At 45.5% G+C, this 20,987-nt stretch overlaps 1 protein-coding gene across 2 annotated transcripts; it reads left to right on the forward strand.

Moving 5' to 3' along the window:
* Nucleotides 1-836: 836 nt before the first annotated feature.
* LOC106598732 (complement C1q-like protein 2) lies at nucleotides 837-17,691 on the forward strand. 2 transcript variants are annotated; one of them, XR_006769527.2, is made up of 4 exons: nucleotides 837-1,184; nucleotides 7,707-7,769; nucleotides 16,757-16,888; nucleotides 17,235-17,691. XR_006769527.2 is itself a non-coding variant. In XM_045716356.2 (3 exons), the coding sequence occupies exons 1-3, from the start codon at nucleotides 899-901 to the stop codon at nucleotides 17,519-17,521; spliced, it is 705 nt and encodes a 234-aa protein (XP_045572312.1). In that variant the 5' UTR covers nucleotides 844-898; the 3' UTR covers nucleotides 17,522-17,691. The 2 variants fall into 2 exon arrangements, 1 of the variants encoding a protein (XP_045572312.1); XM_045716356.2 differs by lacking the exon at nucleotides 7,707-7,769 and having other exon boundaries at nucleotides 844-1,184.
* The last annotated feature ends 3,296 nt before the right edge of the window (nucleotides 17,692-20,987 follow it).

The following is a 20,987-nucleotide window of genomic DNA, read 5'->3' on the forward strand; positions in this document are numbered from 1 at the left end:
GTTGTGGGTTCGATTCCCACGGGGGGCCAGCAAAAATAATGTATGAAATTGTATGAAATGTATGCATTCACTACTGTAAGTCGCTCTGGATAAGAGCGTCTGCTAAATGACAAAAAAATGTAAATGTAATGATTTGAATCAGCTGTCTACTGCTAGGTCAACACCAACAATGTGCACCCTTTGGGTCCCCAGGACCATGTTTAAGAAATCCTGCAATCAAATGAATATAAAAAAACACATTACCGAACAAAAACAAAGTGGACTGGGTTCAATTGAGTTCATCTCAATAACTGCCGGTAAACCTGTCATGGCCCTGATCCAACCAGTTCCCATCACCATGACTGTCTGGGTGCGCCCACAATGGAGCCCTATTCCTTATATAAGTCACTGTTTCTAGAAGTAGTGCACTATGTAGGGAATAGAGTGCCATGTTGGACAGAGATTCAGTTTATTTAACTTGACCCTGTTCCTGCTCCCCACTCACTCCTCCCTCTCAGTTAAACAAATAGAGACGTCCGTTCACTATCAGTTCATTGGTAAACACCACCATGAGTGTCCTCAGCTACGTGTCCAGAAATACATATTCAGAACTTTGTTATTCCTCCTCCTCAGACCCCTCCCCTTATTCTGGACCACACCTTGGTCTGAACTGGTTATGATCATGTGTGTCGTCCCAGTGATTGAGAAGTGAACAGGAGTTATTTTTAACCCAAAGATCCTGATGAAATTCATTAAGTGGGAAGCAACCGAGGAGGAGGAGGAGTGAGGAGGAGGAGTGAGGCTTGACTAGTTTAGTGTTGCAACATGACTAGGGGGATGGGTGAATTCTGAATCAGTGTGTATATAAGGGTAAGCAATATTCAGACCTCCAGTTCCATTATCAAGCTGTGATTGTGATATGAAGATGCAGAAGTCTGTCTCTGTTGTTCCTCTGTTGTTGCTCCTCTGTCTGTCTGTGGTAGGGGTCACCAAAGGTCAAGGGGTAGAGGTCACCAAAGCTGTAGAGTTCAAGACGGAAAACGAGGTGGTCACAACACCAGCAGATGGAAAGACAGATGGACGGACAGACTCTGAGCCGGACCTCTGGGCTGAGCTGAGAGCGCTGAGAGACATGGTGGTGGAACAGAGAGTGGAACTGGCTGTCACTCAAAGTCAACTGGAGGATATGAAGACACAGAATTCAGGTAATAAGTGCAAAAAAATGTCAATCTTACCTAGATGTTTTGTAGTGTTTTGAGATAATGAAGTTACATGTTCTTGTTTTGAGTCGGTCTCACTTTCCCAGAAAATGTATTTACTTGTTTTGTGTTCATTTCTCTTTCCCAGACAATCAAGATGATTTGTCTTGTTTTACAATATTCTGACTTCTTTCAAGCCTTATTATGTTAAAATAAGCAAAACAATCTGCCATTGTACTAAGATAGTTTACATTGGTAAGATGTCAATGCATTCTGATGGTAAGAGAGATCTAGGTAAGGTATCACACTCAACACAGCACATTGAATATAGCACGGCAAAGGAACATACAGACACAATGTGGACACTGGAGCCAGATAGGAGACACACTGTTAAAACCAGTGGCAGAAAAAGTACCCAACTCTCATACTTGAGTAAAAGTAAAGATAAATTAATAGAAAGTTACTCAAGTAAAAGGGAAAGTCACGCAATAAAATACTACGTAAAAGTCTAAAAGTATTTGGTTTGAAATATACTTAAGTATCAAAAGTATAAATCATTTCAAGTTCCGTACATTAAGCAAATCAGACGACACAATTTTATGTTTATTTTTTTCATTGACGGATACACAGGGCCACACTCCAACACTCAGATATAATTTACAAACTATGCATTTGTGTTTAGTGAGTCAGTCAGATCAGAGGCAGTAGGAATCACCAGGGATGTTCTCTTGATAAGTGTGTGAATTGGACCATTTTCCTGTCATAATGTAACAAAAATATAAATAGTAAAGTAAAGTACACATATCTTTTTAGGTATAGGGGGCAGTATTTTCATTTTCGGATGAAAAGCGTGCCCAGAGTAAACTGCCTAATACTCGGGCCCAGAGTCAAATATTTGCATATTATTAGTATTTGGATAGAAAACACTCTGAAGTTTCTAAAACTGTTTGAATGATGTCTGTGAGTATAACAGAACTCATATGGCAGGCAGAAACCTGAGAAAAATCCAACCAGGAAGTGGAAAATCTGATACTTGTAGTCTTTTCAAGTCATTGCCTATCTAACACACAGTGACTTAGGGTTCATTTTGCACTTCCTAAGGCTTCCACTAGATGTCAACAGTCTTTAGAACCTTGTTCCAGGCTTTTGCAGTGAACAGAGAGCGAACAAGAAGTTGGTGACTCAGAAAATGACATGACTTCAGTGGTGCGCTTTCACGTGATGAGGTAGCTGTGTTCAATAACATTTTTCAAGACATTGGAAACGTCCGGTTGGAATATTATTGAAGTTTTATGTTAAAAAGGCCATAAAGATTGATGCTATACAACGTTTGACATGTTTCTACGAATGTAAATATAACTTTTTTTGACTTTTCGTCGTGAAATTTTCGGCACGCTTCCTACATTTGGAGTAGCTTACTGAACGCGTAAACAACAAGGAGGTATTTGGACATAAATTATGGACTTTATCGAACAAAACAACATTTATTGTGGACCTGGGATTCCTGAGAGTGCATTCTGATGAAGATCATCAAAGGTACGTGAATATTTATAATGCTATTTATGATTTTAGATGACTCCAAAATGGCGGGTATCTGTATTGCTGGTTTGGTTTTCTGAGCGCTGTACTCAGATTATTGCAAAGTGTGCTTTCCCCGTGAAGATTTTTTGAAATCTGTCACAGTGGCTGCATTAACCTGTCTGGGCTAGGGGACAGTATTGTCACGGCGGGATGAAAAACGTACTCATTTTAAACAGGTTACAACTCTGGCCCATCAACTAGAATATGCATATTTTAGTAGATTTGGATAAAAAACACTCTAAAGTTTCCAAAACTGTTTGAATGATGTCTGTGAGTATAACAGAACTCATATGGCAGGCAAAAACCTGAGAGAAATCCAACTAGGAAATTAAAATCTGGTTCCTGTAGTTTCCTCAAGTCCTTGCCTTTCTGACACACAGTGAGTTAGGACTCAAATAGTACTTCCTAAGGCTTCCACTAGATGTCAACAGTCTTAGAAAGTTGTTTGGGCCTTTTGCGGTGAACACAGACCGAAGGAGAACGCTGGTAAGCAGGTAACCAGAAATTCCCTTGAGTTCATAGGGCGCGTTCACGTTAGATGGGACCTAATGTTCCAAAACCTTTTTCAAGACATTGCAAACGTCCGGTTGAAATATTATTGAAGTTTGAACTTAAAATGGCCCTAAAGATTGATGCTATACAACGTTTGACATGTTTGAACGAACGTAAATAGTACTTTTTTTTACTTTTCGTCGTAAAGGTTGCCTCGCGCGCCGTACATTTTGAGTAGCCTGCTGAACGTGCAAACAACATGGAGTTATTTGGACATAAATTATGAACTTTATCGAACAAAACAACATTTATTGTGGACCGTGGATTTTGTGGACCTATTGTGGACCTCGCATTTATTGTGGACCTTTCTTTTACTTTTCGTCGTAACATTTTCCGCGCGCACATTTGGAGTAGCTGAACTGAACGCGCGAACAACAATAAGCTATTTGCACATAAATTATGGATTTTATCGAACAAAACAACATTTGTTGAGTACCTGGGATTCCTGGAAGTGCCTTCTGATGAAGATTATTAAAGGTAAGTGAATATTTCTTATGCTATTTATGCGTTTAGATTACTCCAAGATGGCCGGTGTCTATAATTGTCTGCTGTTTTTTTCTGAGCACAGTACTCAGATTATTGCAAAGTGTGCTCTCCCAGTAAAGTTATTTTTAAATCTGTCAACGCGATTGCATTCAGGAGATGTTAATCTATAGTTCTTTGAATAACAGTTTAATATTTTATCAACGTTTATAATGAGACATTTTGTAATTTGTTGTGCTGATTCACCAGCATTTTTGGAGGCAAAATATTTTCTGAACATCACGTGCTAATGTAAAATGCTGTTTTTGGATATAAATATGAACTTGATAGAACAAACAATGCATGTATTGTCTAACATAATGTCCTAGGAGTGTCATCTGATGAAGATTGTCAAAGGTTAGTGCATCATTTTAGCTGGTTTTGTGCTTTTGGATGAATACTGTTGCTTTGAAAATGCTAAGAAAATGGCTGTGTTGTTCTTTGGCTGTGGTGGTATCCTAACATAATCTAATGTTTTGCTTTCGCTGTAAAGCCTTTTTGAAATCGGACAACGTGGTTGGATTCAGGAGATGTTTATCTATAAAATGGTGTAAAATAGTTGCATGTTTGAGAAATTTGAATTATGACATTTAGTTGTTTTCTAATTTGGCGCTCTGATTTTTCACTGGCTGTTGAATAGTGTGTCCCGCGGGTGGGACGCTGACGTCCCACGTAGCCCATAGAAGTTAAGGAGATGTTTATCTATAATTCTTTGAATAACAGTTTAATATTTTATCAACATTTATGATGAGTATTTTTGTAAATTGTTGTGCTCATTCACCGGAGGTTTTGGCGGCAAAATATTTTCTGAACATCATGCGCCAATGTAAAATGTGGTTTTTGGATATAAATATGAACTTTATCGAACAAAACATACATGTATTGTGTAACATTGAGTCCTAGGAGTGTCATCTGATGAAGATCGTCAAAGGTTAGTGCTTAATTTTAGCTGTATTTCTGTTTTTTGTGACGCCCCTCCTGCTTGGGAAATGGCTGTGCGGTTTTTCTTGTTGACGCTCTGTCCTAACATAATCTAACTTTATGCTTTCGCCGTAAAGCCTTTTTGAAATCAGACAATGTGGTTGGATTAAGGACAAGTGTATCTTTAAAATGGTGTAAAAGAGTTGTATGTTTGAGAAATTGGAATTATGAGATTTTGTTGTTTTGAATTTGCCGCCCTGATATTTCACTGCCTGACGCTAGCGTCCCACGTAGCCCATAGAATATATCCACAAAAACGACTTAAGTAGTACTATAAAGATTTTTACTTGAGTAATTTATACCATCAGATTGTGATCTGTTTTTCATAAACATTTAATCCAAATCAAAATGATCCTCTGTTGTGCTCAATTCTGCTCCTTCAGATGTGGTCCTTGTTTCTGGATGTAGTATTAAGTATTATGACGTTTTAAGACAAAACTGAATCAAAATTCTCACATAACACATCATACACTCCAACAAAGACATTTGGTTGAAATATTGTCTTTATCTTTGTAAAGTGAAGGGGGACTGAAATTGAATGGAGGACCATGATTGAGACAGCACAATATTATTTAAATCTGGATTTCATGTAAAAAAATAAATAACCTGTTAGGGCTAGGGGGCAGCATTTGCACGTCTGGATAAAAAAAATGTACCCGATTTTAATCTGGTTACTAATCCTACCCAGTAACTAGAATATGCATATACTTATTATATATGGATAGAAAACACTCTAAAGTTTCTAAAACTGTTTGAATGGTGTCTGTGAGTATAACAGAACTCATTTGGCAGGCAAAACCCTGAGACATTTTCTGACAGGAAGTGGATACCTGATGTGTTGTATTGACTTTAAACCTATCCCATTGAAAAACACAGGGGTTTAGGAATATTTTGGCACTTCCTATTGCTTCCACTAGATGTCACCAGCCTTTACAAAGTGTTTTGAGTCTTCTGGAGGGAGATCTGACCGAACAAGAGCCATGGAACGATGATGTCCCATTAGACACCTGGCGCGCGAGTTCATGTTGGGTACCCTCGTTCCAATACGTTATAAAAGAGTATGCATTCGTCCACCTTGAATATTATTCATGTTCTGGTTAAAAAAGGCCCTAATGATTTATGCTATACAACGTTTGACATGTTTGAACGAACGGAAATATATTTTTTCCCCTCGTTCATGACGAGAAGTCCGGCTGGCTTAGATCATGTGCGAACAAGACGGAGATTTTTGGACATAAATGATGAGCTTTTTTGAACAAAACTACATTCGTTATGGACCTGTGATACCTGGAAGTGACATCTGATGAAGAGAATCAAAAGGTAATGGATTATTTACATAGTATTTTCGATTTTAGATCTCCCCAACATGACGTCTAGTCTGTATCGCAACGCGTATTTTTCTGGGCGCAGTGCTCAGATTATTGCAAAGTGTGATTTCCCAGTAAGGTTATTTTTAAATCTGGCAAGTTGATTGCGTTCAAGAGATGTAAATCTATAATTCTTTAAATGACAATATAATATTTTACCAATGTTTTCTAATTTTAATTATTTAATTTGTGACGCTGACTTGACTGCCGGTTATTGGAGGGAAACGATTTCCTCAACATCAATGCCATAGTAAAACGCTGTTTTTGGATATAAATATGAACTTGATAGAACTAAAAATGCATGCATTGTCTAACATAATGTCCTAGGAGTGTCATCTGATGGAGATTGTAAAAGGTTAGTGCATCATTGTAGCTGGTTTTATGGTTTTGGTGACCCTGTCTTTGACTTGACAAAACATTACACACAACTCTTGTAAATGTACTGTCCTAACATACTCTAAATTTATGCTTTCGCCGTAAAACCTTTTTGAAATCGTAAAACGTGGTTAGATTAAGGAGATGTTTATCTTTCAAATGGTGTAAAATAGTTGTATTTTTGAAAAATTTGAATTTTGACATTTATTTGGATTCAAATTTGCCGCTCTTGAAATGCACCTGCTGTTGATGGAGTGCACCACGGGTGGCACGCTAGCGTCCCACCTAGCCCATAGAGGATAAATAAGGTCTTTAGAAATAACGTGCTATGTACAAATTCTATACTATGTAAACATTATATTCTATGTAAACATTATATGCTTCGTAAACATCCTATGCTTCGTAAGCATTCTTTACTATGTAAACATTCTATACTATGTAAAGATTCTGCACTATGTAAACATTCTATGCTATGTAAACATTATATGCTATGTAAACATTCTATGCTATGTAAACATTATATACTATGCAAACATTGTACACTATGTAAACATTATACACTATGTAAACATTCTATGCTAACATTCGATGCTATGTAAACATTCAATGCTATGTAAACATTATATACTATGTAAACATCCTATGGTATGTAAACATTCTATACTATGTAAACATTCTATACTATGTAAACTTTATATGCTATGTAAACATGCTATGCTATGTAAACATTATATACTATGTAAACATTCTATGCTATGTAAACTGTTTATACTATGTAAACATTATATACTATGCAAACATTATACACTATGTAAACATTCTATGCAATGTAAACATTATTTACTATGTAAACAGTATATACTATGTAAACATTGGGGCAAAATATACAATACTCCTTGTGTTATTTCTTTGATTTGCTTTTCCCTGCCTTATCCATGATATCTTGCAGATCTGACCAGAGCTCAAGGACGCTAGTCGGAAGCTTTAAAATGTGTCTTTGAGCTGAACAATAACTAATAACATTCATGCTAGGATTGTTTTAGGGCAACAGTGTTGAGAGCTAACTTCCGTTGATAGGAATCAAAGCACAAGACCCATATTATTACCAGGTGTAAATGGTCAATAAGAGTTGTTGTAGTTCTTATTCCAGAGATGCAGTTCAGGCTGAGAACTGCAGAGAACTAGGTGAAGCTACTGAAGGCTGAGATTCAAGGTAAAACAAGAGACTTTGGTGAATCTGTGATTTGGGTAATATATTTGAACCAATATTATGTATTTATTTATTGGTCGTTCCGTATGATTTCAATCACTTTCTGATTGCACCCCCTTTGATTTGAACAAACATTCCATGTTTGCCCATGGTGGAAGTGGTCAGAAAGGGACACGTTGAACCTGAATGCCAAAACATTCAGGTCATAGAGGTGTTCCAAGTTGACCCATGTTGCATACCCCACCCTACCATGAGACTTCCATGTCTTCATCACTGAAAAACAATCATGGAGGACTTTGAAATAATTTGAAAGCTGACAAACAGGGTTGTTAAACTATTTTCTGATTTATTTTATTTTTATGTTTAACGTTGAATTTTAGAGAAGTTAGAGAATACAGATAGAGGAGAAGAAGAGAGAGAACACAGATAGAGGAGAAGAAGAGAGAGAACACAGATAGAGGAGAAGAAGAGAGAGAACAGAGGTAGAGCAGAAGAAGAGAGAGAACACAGATAGAGGAGAAGAAGAGAGAGAACAGAGGTAGAGCAGAAGAAGAGAGAGAACAGAGGTAGAGGAGAAGAGAGGGGAAACGTAGAGGAGAAGAGAGAGAGAACAGGTAGAAGAGAAGAGAGAGAGAACACAGGTAGAGATGGAGGATGAGCTGAAGAGAGAGAGAAAAGGTATAGGTAGAGGAGGAACTGAGGACAGAGAACAGGTAGAGGAGGAGCTGAGGACAGAGAACAGGTAGAGGAGGAGCTGAGGACAGAGAACAGGTAGAGGAGGAGCTGAGGACAGAGAACAGGTAGAGGAGGAGCTGAGGACAGAGGACAGGTAGAGGAGGAGCTGAGGACAGAGAACAGGTAGAGGAGGAGCTGAGGACAGAGAACAGGTAGAGGAGGAGCTGAGGACAGAGAACAGGTAGAGGAGGAGCTGAGGACAGAGAACAGGTAGAGGAGGAGCTGAGGACAGAGGACAGGTAGAGGAGGAGCTGAGGACAGAGAACAGGTAGAGGAGGAGCTGAGGACAGAGAACAGGTAGAGGAGGAGCTGAGGATAGAGAACAGGTAGAGGAGGAGCTGAGGACAGAGGACAGGTAGAGGAGGAGATGAGGACAGAGGACAGGTAGAGGAGGAGCTGAGGACAGAGGACAGGTAGAGGAGGAGCTGAGGACAGAGAACAGGTAGAGGTAGAGGAGGAGGAGTAGCTGAGGACAGAGAACAGGTAGAGGAGGAGCTGAGGACAGAGAAAAGGTAGAGGAGGAGCTGAGGACAGAGGACAGGTAGAGGAGGAGCTGAGGACAGAGGACAGGTAGAGGAGGAGCTGAGGACAGAGAACAGGTAGAGGAGGAGCTGAGGACAGAGAACAGGTAGAGGAGGAGCTGAGGACTGAGAACAGGTAGAGGAGGAGCTGAGGACTGAGAACAGGTAGAGGAGGAGCTGAGGACAGAGAACAGGTAGAGGTAGAGGAGGAGCTGAGGACAGAAAACAGGTAGAGAAGGAGCTGAGGACAGAGAACAGGTAGAGGTAGAGGAGGAGCTGAGGACAGAGAACAGGTAGAGGAGGAGCTGAGGACAGAGAACAGGTAGAGGTAGAGGAGGAGCTGAGGACAGAGAACAGGTAAGGAGGAGCTGAGGACAGAGAACAGGTAGAGGAGGAGCTGAGGACAGAGAACATGTAGAGGAGGAGATGAGGACAGAGAACAGGTAGAGGAGGAGCTGAGGACAGAGAACATGTAGAGGAGGAGCTGAGGACAGAGGACAGGTAGAACAGTGGAGGAGCTGAGGAGAGAGAACAGGTAGAGGAGGAGCTGAGGATAGAGAACAGGTAGAGGAGGAGCTGAGGACAGAGGACAGGTAGAGGAGGAGCTGAGGACAGAGAACAGGTAGAGGTAGAGGAGGAGCTGAGGACAGAGAACAGGTAGAGGAGGAGCTGAGGACAGAGAACAGGTAGAGGAGGAGCTGAGGACAGAGAACAGGTAGAGGAGGAGCTGAGGACAGAGGACAGGTAGAACAGTGGAGGAGCTGAGGAGAGAGAACAGGTAGAGGAGGAGCTGAGGATAGAGAACAGGTAGAGGAGGAGCTGAGGACAGAGGACAGGTAGAGGAGGAGCTGAGGACAGAGAACAGGTAGAGGTAGAGGAGGAGCTGAGGACAGAGAACAGGTAGAGGAGGAGCTGAGGACAGAGAACAGGTAGAGGAGGAGCTGAGGACAGAGAACAGGTAGAGGAGGAGCTGAGGACAGAGGACAGGTAGAGGAGGAGCTGAGGACAGAGGACAGGTAGAAGAGTGGATTAGCTGAGGACAGAGAACAGGTAGAAGAGTGGAGGAGCTGAGGACAGAGGACAGGTAGAGGAGGAGCTGAGGACAGAGAACAGGTAGAGGAGGAGCTGAGGACAGAGAACAGGTAGAGGAGGAGCTGAGGACAGAGAACAGGTAGAGGAGGAGCTGAGGACAGAGGACAGGTAGAGGAGGAGCTGAGGACAGAGAACAGGTAGAGGAGGAGCTGAGGACAGAGAACAGGTAGAGGAGGAGCTGAGGACAGAGAACAGGTAGAGGAGGAGCTGAGGACAGAGGACAGGTAGAGGAGGAGCTGAGGACAGAGAACAGGTAGAGGAGGAGCTGAGGACAGAGAACAGGTAGAGGAGGAGCTGAGGATAGAGAACAGGTAGAGGAGGAGCTGAGGACAGAGGACAGGTAGAGGAGGAGATGAGGACAGAGAACATGTAGAGGAGGAGCTGAGGACAGAGAACAGGTAGAGGTAGAGGAGGAGGAGTAGCTGAGGACAGAGAACAGGTAGAGGAGGAGCTGAGGACAGAGAAAAGGTAGAGGAGGAGCTGAGGACAGAGGACAGGTAGAGGAGGAGCTGAGGACAGAGGACAGGTAGAGGAGGAGCTGAGGACAGAGAACAGGTAGAGGAGGAGCTGAGGACAGAGAACAGGTAGAGGAGGAGCTGAGGACTGAGAACAGGTAGAGGAGGAGCTGAGGACTGAGAACAGGTAGTGGAGGAGCTGAGGACAGAGAACAGGTAGAGGTAGAGGAGGAGCTGAGGACAGAGAACAGGTAGAGAAGGAGCTGAGGACAGAGAACAGGTAGAGGTAGAGGAGGAGCTGAGGACAGAGAACAGGTAGAGGAGGAGCTGAGGACAGAGAACAGGTAGAGGTAGAGGAGGAGCTGAGGACAGAGAACAGGTAAGGAGGAGCTGAGGACAGAGAACAGGTAGAGGAGGAGCTGAGGACAGAGAACATGTAGAGGAGGAGATGAGGACAGAGAACAGGTAGAGGAGGAGCTGAGGACAGAGGACAGGTAGAGGAGGAGCTGAGGACAGAGGACAGGTAGAAGAGTGGATTAGCTGAGGACAGAGGACAGGTAGAAGAGTGGAGGAGCTGAGGACAGAGGACAGGTAGAGGAGGAGCTGAGGACAGAGAACAGGTAGAGGAGGAGCTGAGGACAGAGGACAGGTAGAGGAGGAGCTGAGGGCAGAGAACAGGTAGAGGAGGAGCTGAGGACAGAGAACAGGTAGAGGAGGAGCTGAGGACAGAGAACAGGTAGAGGAGGAGCTGAGGACAGAGAACAGGTAGAGGTAGAGGAGGAGCTGAGGACAGAGAACAGGTAGAGGAGGAGCTGAGGACAGAGAACAGGTAGAGGAGGAGCTGAGGACAGAGGACAGGTAGAGGAGGAGCTGAGGACAGAGAACAGGTAGAGGTAGAGGAGGAGCTGAGGACAGAGAACAGGTAGAGGAGGAGCTGAGGACAGAGAACAGGTAGAGGAGGAGCTGAGGACAGAGAACAGGTAGAGGAGGAGCTGAGGACAGAGGACAGGTAGAGGAGGAGCTGAGGACAGAGGACAGGTAGAAGAGTGGATTAGCTGAGGACAGAGAACAGGTAGAAGAGTGGAGGAGCTGAGGACAGAGGACAGTTAGAGGAGGAGCTGAGAACAGAGAACAGGTAGAGGAGGAGCTGAGGACAGAGAACAGGTAGAGGAGGAGCTGAGGACAGAGGACAGGTAGAGGAGGAGCTGAGGACAGAGAACAGGTAGAGGAGGAGCTGAGGGCAGAGAACAGGTAGAGGAGGAGCTGAGGGCAGAGAACAGGTAGAGGAGGAGCTGAGGACAGAGAACAGGCAGAGGAGGAGCTGAGGACAGAGAACATGTAGAGGAGGAGCTGAGGACAGAGGACAGGTAGAACAGTGGAGGAGCTGAGGAGAGAGAACAGGTAGAGGAGGAGCTGAGGATAGAGAACAGGTAGAGGAGGAGCTGAGGACAGAGGACAGGTAGAGGAGGAGCTGAGGACAGAGAACAGGTAGAGGTAGAGGAGGAGCTGAGGACAGAGAACAGGTAGAGGAGGAGCTGAGGACAGAGAACAGGTAGAGGAGGAGCTGAGGACAGAGAACAGGTAGAGGAGGAGCTGAGGACAGAGAACAGGTAGAGGAGGAGCTGAGGACAGAGGACAGGTAGAACAGTGGAGGAGCTGAGGACAGAGAACAGGTAGAGGAGGAGCTGAGGATAGAGAACAGGTAGAGGAGGAGCTGAGGACAGAGGACAGGTAGAGGAGGAGCTGAGGACAGAGAACAGGTAGAGGTAGAGGAGGAGCTGAGGACAGAGAACAGGTAGAGGAGGAGCTGAGGACAGAGAACAGGTAGAGGAGGAGCTGAGGACAGAGAACAGGTAGAGGAGGAGCTGAGGACAGAGGACAGGTAGAGGAGGAGCTGAGGACAGAGAACAGGTAGAGGTAGAGGAGGAGCTGAGGACAGAGAACAGGTAGAGGAGGAGCTGAGGACAGAGAACAGGTAGAGGAGGAGCTGAGGACAGAGAACAGGTAGAGGAGGAGCTGAGGACAGAGAACAGGTAGAGGTAGAGGAGGAGCTGAGGACAGAGAACAGGTAGAGGAGGAGCTGAGGACAGAGAACAGGTAGAGGTAGAGGAGGAGCTGAGGACAGAGAACAGGTAGAGAAGGAGCTGAGGACAGAGAACAGGTAGAGGAGGAGCTGAGGACAGAGGACAGGTAGAAGAGTGGAGGAGCTGAGGACAGAGAACAGGTAGAAGAGTGGAGGAGCTGAGGACAGAGAACAGGTAGAGGAGGAGCTGAGGACAGAGAAAAGGTAGAGGAGGAGCTGAGGACAGAGAACAGGTAGAGGAGGAGCGGTAGCTGAGGACAGAGAACAGGTAGAGGAGGAGCTGAGGACAGAGAACAGGTAGAGGAGGAGCTGAGGACAGAGAACAGGTAGAGGTAGAGGAGGAGCTGAGGACAGAGAACAGGTAGAGGAGGAGCTGAGGACAGAGGACAGGTAGAAGAGTAGAGGAGCTGAGGACAGAGAACAGGTAGAAGAGTGGAGGAGCTGAGGACAGAGAACAGGTAGAGGAGGAGCTGAGGACAGAGAACAGGTAGAGGAGGAGCTGAGGACAGAGAACAGGTAGAGGTAGAGGAGGAGCGGTAGCTGAGGACAGAGAACAGGTAGAGGAGGAGCTGAGGACAGAGAACAGGTAGAGGAGGAGCTGAGGACAGAGGACAGGTAGAAGAGTGGAGGAGCTGAGGACAGAGAACATGTAGAGGAGGAGCTGAGGACAGAGAACAGGTAGAGGAGGAGCTGAGGACAGAGGACAGGTAGAGGAGGAGCTGAGGACAGAGAACAGGTAGAGAAGGAGCTGAGGACAGAGGACAGGTAGAGGAGGAGCTGAGGACAGAGAACAGGTAGAGGTAGAGGAGGAGTTGAGGACAGAGAACAGGTAGAGGAGGAGCTGAGGACAGAGGACAGGTAGAAGAGTGGAGGAGCTGAGGACAGAGAACAGGTAGATGAGGAGCTGAGGACAGAGAACAGGTAGAGGAGGAGCTAAGGACAGAGGACAGGTAGAGGTAGAGCTGAGGGCAGAGAACAGGTAGAGGTAGAGCTGAGGACAGAGAACAGGTAGAGGAGGAGCTGAGGACAGAGAACAGGTAGAGGAGGCACGGAGGACAGAGAGCAGGTAGAGGAGGAGCTGAGGACAGAGAACAGGTAGAGGAGGATCTGAGGACAGAGAACAGGTAGAGGAGGAGCTGAGGACAGAGAACAGGTAGAGGAGGAGCTGAGGACAGAGAACAGGTAGAGGAGGAGATGAGGACAGAGGACAGGTAGAAGAGTGGAGGAGCTGAGGACAGAGAACAGGTAGAAGAGTGGAGGAGCTGAGGACAGAGAACAGGTAGAGGTAGAGGAGGAGCTGAGGACAGAGAACAGGTAGAGGAGGAGCTGAGGACAGAGGACAGGTAGAGGTAGAGGAGGAGCGGTAGCTGAGGACAGAGAACAGGTCGAGGAGGAGCTGAGGACAGAGAACAGGTAGAGGAGGAGCTGAGGACAGAGGACAGGTAGAGGAGGAGCTGAGGACAGAGGACAGGTAGAGGAGGAGCTGAGGACAGAGAACAGGTAGAGGAGGAGCTGAGGACAGAGGACAGGTAGAGGAGGAGCTGAGGACAGAGGACAGGTAGAGGAGGAGCTGAGGACAGAGAACAGGTAGAGAAGGAGCTGAGGACAGAGGACAGGTAGAGGAGGAGCTGAGGACAGAGAACAGGTAGAGGTAGAGCTGAGGACAGAGGACAGGTAGAAGGGTGGAGGAGCTGAGGACAGAGAACAGGTAGATGAGGAGCTGAGGACAGAGAACAGGTAGAGGAGGAGCTGAGGACAGAGGACAGGTAGAGGTAGAGCTGAGGGCAGAGAACAGGTAGAGGTAGAGCTGAGGACAGAGAACAGGTAGATGAGGAGCTGAGGACAGAGAACAGGTAGAGGAGGAGCTGAGGACAGAGAACAGGTAAAGGAGGAGCTGAGAACAGAGAACATGTAGAGGAGGAGCTGAGGACAGAGAACAGGTAGAGGAGGAGCTGAGGACAGAGAGCAGGTAGAGGAGGAGCTGAGGACAGAGAACATGTAGAGGAGGAGCTGAGGACAGAGAACAGGTAGAAGAGTGGAGGAGCTGAGGACAGAGAACAGGTAGAGGAGGAGCTGAGGACAGAGAACAGGTAGAGGAGGAGCTGAGGACAGAGAACAGGTAGAGGTAGAGGAGGAGCGGTAGCTGAGGACAGAGAACAGGTAGAGGAGGAGCTGAGGACAGAGAACAGGTAGAGGAGGAGCTGAGGACAGAGGACAGGTAGAAGAGTGGAGGAGCTGAGGACAGAGAACATGTAGAGGAGGAGCTGAGGACAGAGAACAGGTAGAGGAGGAGCTGAGGACAGAGGACAGGTAGAGGTAGAGGAGGAGTTGAGGACAGAGAACAGGTAGAGGAGGAGCTGAGGACAGAGGACAGGTAGAAGGGTGGAGGAGCTGAGGAGCTGAGGACAGAGAACAGGTAGATGAGGAGCTGAGGACAGAGAACAGGTAGAGGAGGAGCTGAGGACAGAGGACAGGTAGAGGTAGAGCTGAGGGCAGAGAACAGGTAGAGGTAGAGCTGAGGACAGAGAACAGGTAGATGAGGAGCTGAGGACAGAGAACAGGTAGAGGAGGAGCTGAGGACAGAGAACAGGTAAAGGAGGAGCTGAGAACAGAGAACATGTAGAGGAGGAGCTGAGGACAGAGAACAGGTAGAGGAGGAGCTGAGGACAGATGACAGGTAGAAGAGTGGAGGAGCTGAGGACAGAGAACATGTAGAGGAGGAGCTGAGGACAGAGAACAGGTAGAGGAGGAGCTGAGGACAGAGGACAGGTAGAGGAGGAGCTGAGGACAGAGAACAGGTAGAGAAGGAGCTGAGGACAGAGGACAGGTAGAGGAGGAGCTGAGGACAGAGAACAGGTAGAGGAGGAGCTGAGGACAGAGTTACAGGTAGAGGTAGAGCTGAGGGCAGAGAACAGGTAGAGGTAGAGGAGGAGCTGAGGACAGAGAACAGGTAGATGAGGAGCTGAGGACAGAGAACAGGTAGAGGAGGAGCTGAGGACAGAGAACAGGTAGAGGAGGAGATGAGGACAGAGGACAGGTAGAAGAGTGGAGGAGCTGAGGACAGAGAACAGGTAGAAGAGTGGAGGAGCTGAGGACAGAGAACAGGTAGAGGTAGAGGAGGAGCTGAGGACAGAGAACAGGTAGAGGAGGAGCTGAGGACAGAGGACAGGTAGAGGTAGAGGAGGAGCGGTAGCTGAGGACAGAGAACAGGTCGAGGAGGAGCTGAGGACAGAGAACAGGTAGAGGAGGAGCTGAGGACAGAGGACAGGTAGAGGAGGAGCTGAGGACAGAGAACAGGTAGAGGAGGAGCTGAGGACAGAGAACATGTAGAGGAGGAGCTGAGGACTGAGAACATGTAGAGGAGGAGCTGAGGACAGAGAACAGGTAGAGGAGGAGCTGAGGACAGAGAGCAGGTAGAGGTAGAGGAGGAGCTGAGGACAGAGAACAGGTAGAGGAGGAGCTGAGGACAGAGAGCAGGTAGAGGAGGAGCTGAGGACAGAGAACATGTAGAGGAGGAGCTGAGGACAGAGAACAGGTAGAGGTAGAGGAGGAGCTGAGGACAGAGAACAGGTAGAGGAGGAGCTGAGGACAGAGAGCAGGTAGAGGAGGAGCTGAGGACAGAGAACAGGTAGAGGAGGAGCTGAGGACAGAGAACAGGTAGAGGAGGAGCTGAGGACAGAGAACAGGTAGAGGAGGAGCTGAGGACAGAGAACAGGTAGAGGAGGAGCTGAGGACTGAGAACAGGTAGAGGAGGAGCTGAGGACAGAGAACAGGTAGAGGAGGAGCTGAGGACAGAGAACAGGTAGAGGAGGAGCTGAGGACAGAGAGCAGTTAGAGGAGGAGCTGAGGACTGAGAACAGGTAGAGGAGGAGCTGAGGACAGAGAACAGGTACAGGAGGAGCTGAGGACTGAGAACAGGTAGAGGAGGAGCTGAGGACAGAGAACAGGTAGAGGAGGAGCTGAGGACAGAGAACAGGTACAGGAGGAGCTGAGGACAGAGAACAGGTACAGGAGTAGAGGTTAGGCTGCCGTGGTAACTAAAGCATTACACAAAGTGTCTTGTTGGTTTCTGACCAGTGTTTGTTTTTGTTTGTTTCCTCTTAGAAGGGAATGTAGCGTTCTCTGTTACTTTGGGAGTTGGGGGTTACTATGGTGGTTACTATGGACCCACATCCAATACCCTGGTCTACAAGGACATCCTGACAAACATCGGCAATCACTACAACCCAACTAATGGTGAGTTACAATGTATGCTTTGCTGCAGTTTCTTACTCTTGAACTGATCTGTGGAGAGTCTTCAACTGAACTATCTATAGAGAGTCTTCAACTGAATTATCTATGGAGAGAGATAGTTCAGTCTATCTATAGAGAGTCTTCAACTGAACTATGTATGGAGAGTCTTCAACTGAATTATCTATAGAGAGTGTTCAACTGAATTATCTATAGAGGGTCTTCAACTGAATTATCTATGGAGAGTCTTCAACTGAATTATCTATAGAGAGTGTTCAGCTGAATTATCTATAGAGAGTCTTCAACTGAACTATGTATGGAGACAGACTCACATGTTTAATCTCTTTCCCAGGTCACTTCACAGCCCCAGTGAGGGGAGTGTACTACTTCAGAATCGCCTTGTTCGGAATCGTAGAAAGGAACAGCGGCATACATTGCAACCTCCGCACAAATGGCAATGTAACCCTGAAGGCAGGTCTTTGGGAATACATTGCAAAATCCCAGCACCATGTAGCTAATGCTGCCTCTCTGCTGCTAGAGCAGGGAGATGTAGTTGACGTTCAACTGGGTGGAACCACAATCTATGATGATCATCACAAGAGAAACACCTTCAGTGGCTTCCTGCTCTTCCCAGTGTGAGATGATAATCAGTGAACCACAATGGAAATAAGCCTTCAGCCAACGTGTGTTTATCCTCTATATTTGTTTTTATTGATTGCAATGTTGTGTCTGGCTGGAGCACCCTTCTCCTTTTGATTCTAAAATAAATTAAATCGATTGATCGATCAATAAATAAATCAACCAAGCAATCTGTCAATCACTATGAATCTTTCTGTAAGTGAAAATGAAAGATTAACAACATATTTATTCCCATGTATGTTGTGGACTCAAGATCATTCAATACTTATTTTCATTCTATATCTATCTATAGACATCCTCTGAAGTAGAGATCTGTAACGGCTGTCGGGAGACAGAGTAGACTAAGGCGCAGCGGAGTTAGTGTTCATCATGATTTTTATTTAATAAAGAACACTACACAAAACAAACAAGAAAACTGACAGCCAAACAGTCCTGTCTGGTTCAAAACACTCAACAGAAACAATTACCCACAAAACCCAAAGGAAAAACATGCTCCTTATGTGTGACTCCCAATCAGCAACAACGAACTTCAGCTGTGCCTGATTGGGAGCCACACACGGCCCAAAACAAAGAAATACAAAAAACCTAGAAAACGAACATAGAACGCCCACCCAATGTAACACCCTGGCCTAACCAAAATAAAGAACAAAAAACCCCTCTCTATGGCCAGGGCGTTACAAGATGTTTACTGTAAATGAGTTGATAATACTATGCTCTGCTGGTAGAGCAGTGATTCAGCTGTTAGGTATGGTAGAGCAGCTGTTAGGTATGGTAGAGCAGCTGTTGGGTATGGTAGAGCAGCTGTTAGGTATGGTAGAGCAGCTGTTAGGTATGGTAGAGCAGCTGTTAGGTATGGTAGAGCAGCTGTTAGGTATGGTAGAGCAGTTGTTAGGTATGGTAGAGCAGCTGTTAGGTATGGTAGAGCAGCTGTTAGGTATGGTAGAGCAGTGTTTCAGCTGTTAGGTATGGTAGAGTAACTGTTAGGTATGGTAGAGCAGCTGTTAGGTATGGTAGAATAGTGATTCTGCTGTTAGGTATGGTAGAGCAGCTGTTAGGTATGGTAGAGCAGCTGTTGGGTATGGTAGAGCAGCTGTTAGGTATGGTAGAGCAGCTGTTAGGTATGGTAGAGCAGCTGTTAGGTATGGTAGAGCAGCTGTTAGGTATGGTAGAGCAGTTGTTAGGTATGGTAGAGCAGCTGTTAGGTATGGTAGAGCAGCTGTTAGGTATGGTAGAGCAGTGTTTCAGCTGTTAGGTATGGTAGAGTAACTGTTAGGTATGGTAGAGCAGCTGTTAGGTATGGTAGAATAGTGATTCTGCTGTTAGGTATGGTAGAGCAGCTGTTAGGTATGGTAGAGTAGTGATTCTGCTGTTAGGTATGGTAGAGCAGCTGTTAGGTATGGTAGAACAGCTGTTAGGTATGTTAGAGCAGCTGTTAGGTATGGTAGAGCAGTTGTTAGGTATGGTAGAGCAGCTGTTAGGTATGGTAGAGCAGCTGTTGGGTATGGCAGAGCAGTGATTCAGCTGTTAGGTATGGTAGAGCAGCTGTTGGGTATGGTAGAGCAGCTGTTAGGTTATGGTAGAGCAGCTGTTAGGTATGGTAGAGCAGCTGTTAGGTATGGTAGAGCAGTTGTTAGGTATGGTAGAGCAGCTGTTAGGTATGGTAGAGCAGCTGTTAGGTATGGTAGAGCAGTGTTTCAGCTGTTAGGTATGGTAGAGTAACTGTTAGGTATGGTAGAGCAGCTGTTAGGTATGGTAGAGTAGTGATTCTGCTGTTAGGTATGGTAGAGCAGCTGTTAGATATGGTAGAGTAGTGATTCTGTTGTTAGGTATGGTAGAGTAGATTTTAGGTATGGTAGAGCAGCTGTTAGGTATGGTAGAGCAGCTGTTAGGTATGGTAGAGCAGCTGTTAGCTATATACATACATATATACATTCAAAGATGGCATAGCAGTCCTTTGTCTTCCTCTTGTCTTGTCCCGTGTATATATATATTTACATCTTTTCTTCGCATATCTTTTTATATTTTTTTCTAAAAACTCAACCTCAAAACACTCTCCTGCAACAATAAAAAAAAATATATATTATTTACCTCAAATCTGAAATCCACAACAGAAGCTAGCCAGAGGTTAGCCAGAGGCTGGCCAGTTCACTGGCTAACGTTGGAGTTCAGTTAGCCATGGTTGGCAGTCATCAGCTATCCCTTAGCTCGAAAAGCTATCGGCAGTTTTGTACAGCACAACTCAGACCAGAGCATACCGGACCTGTTTTTCTCTCCATATCCCCGGATTTCTACCGCAGGCTCTGGACATTTACACTTGGATCTTGCAGCTAGCTAGCTGCTACCCGACTGACTATTGGCTAACGTTGGTCCCGGAGCTAACATCAATCATTCCGGAGCTAGCCAGCTGAAGAGTTCCATTAGCCACTCCTGGGCTACAATCACCTATCCGGACCCATTTTACTGCCGATGCGGAGCCCCATCGGGCCTTCACAACTGGACTAAAGACGTTATCTGCCCGAGGGAGTTATCCAACTGGCCCCTCCATATGGTATGGTAGAGCAGCTGTTATGTTTGGTAGAGCAGCTGTTAGGTGAGGTAGAGCACCTGTTAGGTATAGTAGAGCAGCTGTTAGGTATGGTAGAGCAGCTGTTAGGTATGGTAGAGCAGCTGTTATGTATGGTAGAGCAGTGATTCAGTTGTTAGGTATGGTTGAGCAGCTGTTAGGTATGGTAGAGCAGCTGTTAGGTATGGTAGAGTAGCTGTTAGGTATGGCAGAGCAGTGATTCAGCTGTTAGTTATGGTAGAGCAGCAGTTAGTTATGGTAGAGCAGCTGATAGGTATGGTAGAGTAGCTGTTAGGTATGGCAGAGCAGTGATTCAGCTGTTAGGTATGGTAGAGCAGCTGTTAGGTATGGTAGAGCAGCTGATAGGTATGGTAGAGTAGCTGTTAGGTATGGCAGAGCAGTGATTCAGCTGTTAGGTATGGTAGAGCAGCTGTTAGGTATGGTAGAGCAGCTGTTAGGTATGTTAGAGCAGTTGTTAGGTATGGTAGAGTAGCTGTTAGGTATGGCAGAGCAGTGATTCAGCTGTTAGGTTTGGTAGAGCAGCTGTTAGGTATGGTAGAGCAGCTGTTAGGAATGGTAGAGCAGCTGTTAGGTATGGAGGAGTAGTGAATCTGCTGTTAGTTATGTTAGAAAATCTGTTAGGTATGGTGGAGTAGCTGTTAGGTATGGTAGAGCAATGATTCAGTTGTTAGGTATGGTAGAGCAGCTGTTAGGTATGGTAGAGCAGCAGTTGGGCATAGTAGAGCAGCTGTTAGGTATGGTAGAGCAGCTGTTAGGTATGGTAGAGTAGTGATTCTGCTATTAGGTATGGTAGAGCAGCTGTTAGGTATGGTAGAGTAGATTTTAGGCATGGTAGAGCAGTGATTCAGCTGTTAGGTATGATAGAGCAGCTGTTAGGTATGG

This window comes from Salmo salar, chromosome 08 (genome assembly GCF_965601325.2).
Source record: "Salmo salar chromosome 08, fSalSal1, whole genome shotgun sequence".
In the NCBI taxonomy this organism is placed as follows: domain Eukaryota; kingdom Metazoa; phylum Chordata; class Actinopteri; order Salmoniformes; family Salmonidae; genus Salmo; species Salmo salar.

What these genes read in the sequence shown, in the direction of transcription:
- LOC106598732 (XM_045716356.2), top strand. Translation starts at nt 899, where the DNA reads ATGAAGATGCAGAAGTCTGTCTCTGTTGTTCCTCTGTTGTTGCTCCTC. An exon ending in TATGAAGACACAGAATTCAG is followed by an intron (nt 1,185 to 16,756) that starts GTAATAAGTGCA and finishes GTTTCCTCTTAG; the next exon opens with AAGGGAATGTAGCGTTCTCT. An exon ending in TCACTACAACCCAACTAATG is followed by an intron (nt 16,889 to 17,234) that starts GTGAGTTACAAT and finishes TCTCTTTCCCAG; the next exon opens with GTCACTTCACAGCCCCAGTG.